The following is a 5,000-nucleotide window of genomic DNA, read 5'->3' on the forward strand; positions in this document are numbered from 1 at the left end:
CAAAGAAGATTTTTTTTTTTTTCTTTCTTTCTTTCTTTCTTTTCTTTTCTTTTCTTTTCTTTTTTTCTGCTGTTACGAGAAATTGATGATAGATTTAGTGGAGTGATTTCAATTTCTCTGGATATGCAAAGGAGAAATGGTTGTTGGTATTGTGATTCAGGCTTCAAGTTCTACAAATTCATCCTAGATTTTAGATAGCAGAGTTTTGGGGGCACTGTGACCCGAAGAAATAGTTGATTTGAAATAGAGAATACAGTGATATGGAAATATGATATAGAATAAGATGGAAATGAAAGATGGTTTTTGTTTTTTTCTTAAAAGTTTTAGAAAAGTTATTTTTCATCCTATGGTCTATACACTTTTATATGATTTGGGATTAAGATTGATTTAGAGAAACTGGGTACATAGTCTAATATTTCCACTATTTGTAGAGAATCTGGCAGAACATGGTTAAGGATTTTATATTTCCAATATATGATTTATGTGGTTATCCTTCAAAATTCAACTGTTCTTTGAATTACTTTTGTTATTTAGAGAAGCAAGGAGATGAAAATGACGGTGTATTACAATTAATTGAGTTCTCATTACTAATGAAAGGAAGAAATTATAAGTTGTACACCAGGTGTACATTTTTTAATGCTACTAACCATTAAAATGTATCAGAAAGGATATGCTTTTACTGAAATAAACTATGTACTAATCCAATGAAATTGCCTTTTTTTTTTTCTTTCTTTTCTTTCTTTTTCTTTCTTTTTCTTTCTTTTCACCTGTGCAAATTTACAGGCAAGCGGACATGTCAGAGGGAAAGAAAGATTCCCCGACCTCCACCAACCCTTTCAGGTAGAGAGAGTGCACATTATAATAGCAAGTGCCTTCATTTTTATTAATGATATTATTTTCACATTATTATCATTTAATTGATATTTAAAGGATATATTTTTTATCACTTTCTTTCTCTCTCTCGCCCTTTCTGAAGTATTACCTTTGTATGGTATACTACTATACGAAGGTGCTGCTTTTCTCACCTCTTTAGGACTAGGGTTCGCATCACTCTGTTGGGAAATGTACGCAGAACAGAAAAGGAATTCTCAGAATGCAACAATAATATGGTTTTACTTTTTATTTTTATTTATGGAGCAGATTGATGGTCTCTTTCCCCCCCCACACTATTAAAAAAAAAAAAAAATCTTGCTCTAATTTTACACATTATTGTTTGCGTATGATTATCATTACTGGTGTACATATTGCTCTTTTCATTTCCTTTTGTTGAATCATACTTATGAACTGATTAATCCTAGTAAATTTCATGATTCTGATCTTTCCTTATATTTATGCTTCTGTCACCTACTTTTATAAATGGTTTATATATTCTATACAGCTCCTGTTGTACAGTGATCTTGGTTAATTATTGAGGGCTCTAAGGTGACAAATTTATTATTAGACTTAAAACTGTCTTTGGCCCGTAATTAGAAAGAAGTAATTGGCAAAACCATTGTAAATTTTATTCCAATAATACCAATACTCTTTCTGTAAACAGTGAAATATATACTACAAATATTGCTTTGATAATGAATATGTTGTCCTTTTCATTGTTCTACTCTTTCCAATGCGTTTGCTTATGACCTTTTGCAAAACCTATATCCACACAGTCTATTAATGGCTGCTCCATTATATTTCCTCTCACACAAGGGGAGAACATTAAGCTGCATCACCAGTCTCTTTTTATTGTTCATGTTATTGTGTGTGCACTTCTGCCAAACCTAAATTCACTAAAGGCTACTTTTAGATTGTTTTCATATCTCATTAGCACATTGAAACTGCACATTTCTTCTTTTAGATTAAATTAAATCACAGATTCTTACTCTGTTAAGAAATCTTCTTTGACTTCAGTCTTTCATTTCACTGAATATTCTAGTGTTGGAACTTATTAACCCCTCGGTGATGGTGACGGCTATAGCCGTCTTGCTGTAACAGCCCATGATGTATAAAGCATCATGACTCACAGAAGGTGGGCCAGCTGAACACAGCTTATACCTAGCCACAAAATTTGGACTGTTGCATAATATTTTATCAAAAATAGATAAGGCCCCATCACCATAGGGTTAAATGAGAAGTTGTACTGCCATTCAATGAAGAAAAATGTACTACAAGACAGTAATAGTCTATGATACTTGTAAACAGCACAAAGAGTTGGTTTAGTGCACAACCAGTATCTGTCTCCAGATATCAGAATTACAACTCAAGCAGTTAGAAGGCTGTATGTGCAGTAAAGAGGTTAAGTGGCAGAAGCCTCACATTAGATAATTATGCATTGAAAGGGAAATCAAAGTACTGTTGCTTGACATGCCATGATTCTGCATCTCTGAATAAGATAATGTGAAGCAGATGAGAGAAATCTTGATGGCATATTTAGTTGTTTTTGGTGTTTGTGGTGGTTATTTTCATGTGATGCTATGCTTAAAGATACACAATTGATGACAGTATGGCACATTATGCATTTCTGTTGTGACAAAATAATCCTTTTTAGTATTTTTTGAAAGTACATACAAATTTCATATTAGAAATAGAAAAAGAAAGAACAGGACTTTCTACAGATAATGTGATAAGAAAATATAATCTTGAGGTAGATCATAAGTAGTGTTGTACAGTTAACAGTATTAAAATATGACCCTCATTGTAATGTAAAATATGAATAGTTTAGATTGCTTGGTAATAGAATGATAACTGATTGCACATAACAGTGATAAATGATAATTATGTTTTGACTGTTTTTTGTATTTTGTTTTCCATATGCTTATTTACCTCTTTATTTATTTTTAATTCTACCCCTCTCTTTAGGTATGTAAAAGTCTGTAATTTTTGTTAACAGGGAATACAAGAGGCTTGTAATGGCCATAATGATTTTCACCAAGTGTACTTTTTCTCACCTCTATTTATTTGATTTGAAAAACTTTTTTTTTTATTTTTGTTGATGGACTTTCAGGCAGCAGGAGAAGCCCCGTGAGAGCAAAGCCTCCACCAACCCCTTCAGGTAGTTGATCTCACAAGAACTAGCTCCTTGAAAAGCTTTATATACATATCCATGTGCTCGGCATATAGCATTTGGTACAGACTTTTGAGTTACTATTGCCGATGAAGCTGCAGTGCATCAGAGCAGAGATTGTTTTTATTTTTTATTATTGTTATGATTATTTTCTATTTATCTTTGATTTTTGTCTGTATTTATTTTGTTTTCATCTTATTTATTTCATGTTTTGGACATGTGTGATTAGGTCCACATATGCAGACAGCTGTAGACCAGACCCCTACAGTAAAATTGCATGAAGTTATGCAGTCGTTTTGATACAACATTGTTTTGAGTTCTCCAATTTTATACTCTGTTTAGATGCTCCCAAAGTAACACCCCAACCCACCCCTGGAACTTTTGTAGAAACATTTTTAGTCCAGTTGCTAAGATATTTGTTGTTGAATTAGGATGTTTTATTTATACATAGAAGATGCTTTCACTGTTCATCCAGCTTGGATGTTAGTAAATAGGAAAAGGAAACAATTTGTTGAACATTCAGTTTTGATATGATGCTGAAATGTTTTTTTCTTTCTTTTTTGTGCAGAAGTTTCTTTATGTTGTAAAATTTACAAGTATTGTAGTTTTGATAGTTGATAATACAAATACTTCATATCTGCAGACATTATGTTACATGTCATTATTATTATTATTTTTTTTTCACTTTTTAGGTGTAGATTCTTAATTTACCGTACCACGTAAAAGATTTGTAAATTTATTTATTGGTAATATTCACTGTAGTTGATTGGGGCATAAAAGTTCATTTTTCTCTTGTTATACATGATGTATAATGGAGATTGGATACATAAATTACAAAGGATATAAAAAATAAGCAATTACAAGAATTTTTTTTATCTAGAATAAATTTTATAATTTTAACTGTAAGAATAGTGTTTGCAATAGTGGTATGTTTATTGAAATCTTTGTGTCTTCAATGTTAGTCTCTTTGGAAATGTATGGATGTTGTATGTATATGTGTAAGCAAAAAGAAGAGGCTTTTTATTTGTTGGTAGAAACTGTCATTCACAACTGAGTAGAGTGCTAGATGTAGTAGGAGTACATGTGTTTATGTAAAGGGTGTATGTAGAAATCATTAACTGGATAGCTTGGTTGAGTAATAGTGTAACTGAGTGAGTGTTAAGTGTATAGAGGTTGAGTAACTGAAATCAATATAGAATTATATGTAAATGGACACATTTTCTTCTTTTTTTTTCTAACCAAAAAAGAGGGTAAAACAGATGTTTGTACTCATTGATTTCACAGACTTCGTGAGAGGCCAATTCTTTAAGCTGTTAGTGATCATGATAGATTACTAGGTACTTAATTCATGGAAAGAATTTACATTTATCATAGGTAACTTGGGATAGGTATTCTGCAAAGGTATTACTTGTTTTTACCCAGAAGTGTCCTGTTCAGATGAGTCTTAAGAAAATGCATGTCTGAATTTTCAAGTTGTCTTGCATAGTATGGCATTAAAAGAGTGGGACCAAAGTAAAGGTATTGATATAGGTCTAGGCAGTATACTGAATAGGTGTATGCTTGTTTTGAATGGCTTTGTATATAAGCTTCCTGCTGGTTCATATAATATTTCACTGTAATTTTCATAGTCTACCGATGCAGCTGTTTTATATAGTGCTGTTAATTAGTTCCCTTTAGGTATTTATAGATAATAGATTGATCAATTGTACTAGATTTGCATTAGCAACTGCTGCTCCTGTAATATTCATTGTTGTTAGCTGTTTCTTTATACTTAAACCTAAGATAAAGCAGATGTGGCAGGAATATGATCATAGTTGATTTGTATGTAAGATATTATAATGATATATTTTAGTGCACTAATTTGTTATATCAAGTTAAAGCAAGTAGAGTGATATTCTGGATGTAAGAGATAATGATTGTCAAATTAGTTCTTTGACTGCCACCATTTGAGGTGGAT

General features: G+C 31.7%; 1 protein-coding gene across 30 annotated transcripts in view; it reads left to right on the forward strand.

Annotated features, from left to right (window-relative positions):
* Positions 1-5,000, forward strand: part of Csp (Cysteine string protein) — a 51,132-nt gene that overhangs the window by 30,577 nt on the left and 15,555 nt on the right. For 12 of the 30 annotated variants that reach the window (XR_011399433.1, XM_070136357.1, XM_070136362.1 and 9 more), the window contains 2 exons: positions 784-840; positions 2,984-3,031. The exons of 15 other annotated variants lie outside the window; for them this stretch is intronic. Coding sequence is in view for 14 of the 15 variants with exons in the window: in XM_070136357.1 (XP_069992458.1) it covers positions 784-840; positions 2,984-3,031 (105 nt within the window). In the remaining variant the exon portion in view is untranslated. The remainder of the gene's footprint in view (positions 1-783; positions 841-2,983; positions 3,032-5,000) is intronic. 3 more of the 30 variants (XM_070136369.1, XM_070136365.1, XM_070136371.1) reach the window with 1 other exon arrangement.

The sequence above is a fragment of the Penaeus vannamei genome, chromosome 22 (assembly GCF_042767895.1).
Source record: "Penaeus vannamei isolate JL-2024 chromosome 22, ASM4276789v1, whole genome shotgun sequence".
Classification (NCBI taxonomy): Eukaryota; Metazoa; Arthropoda; class Malacostraca; order Decapoda; family Penaeidae; genus Penaeus; species Penaeus vannamei.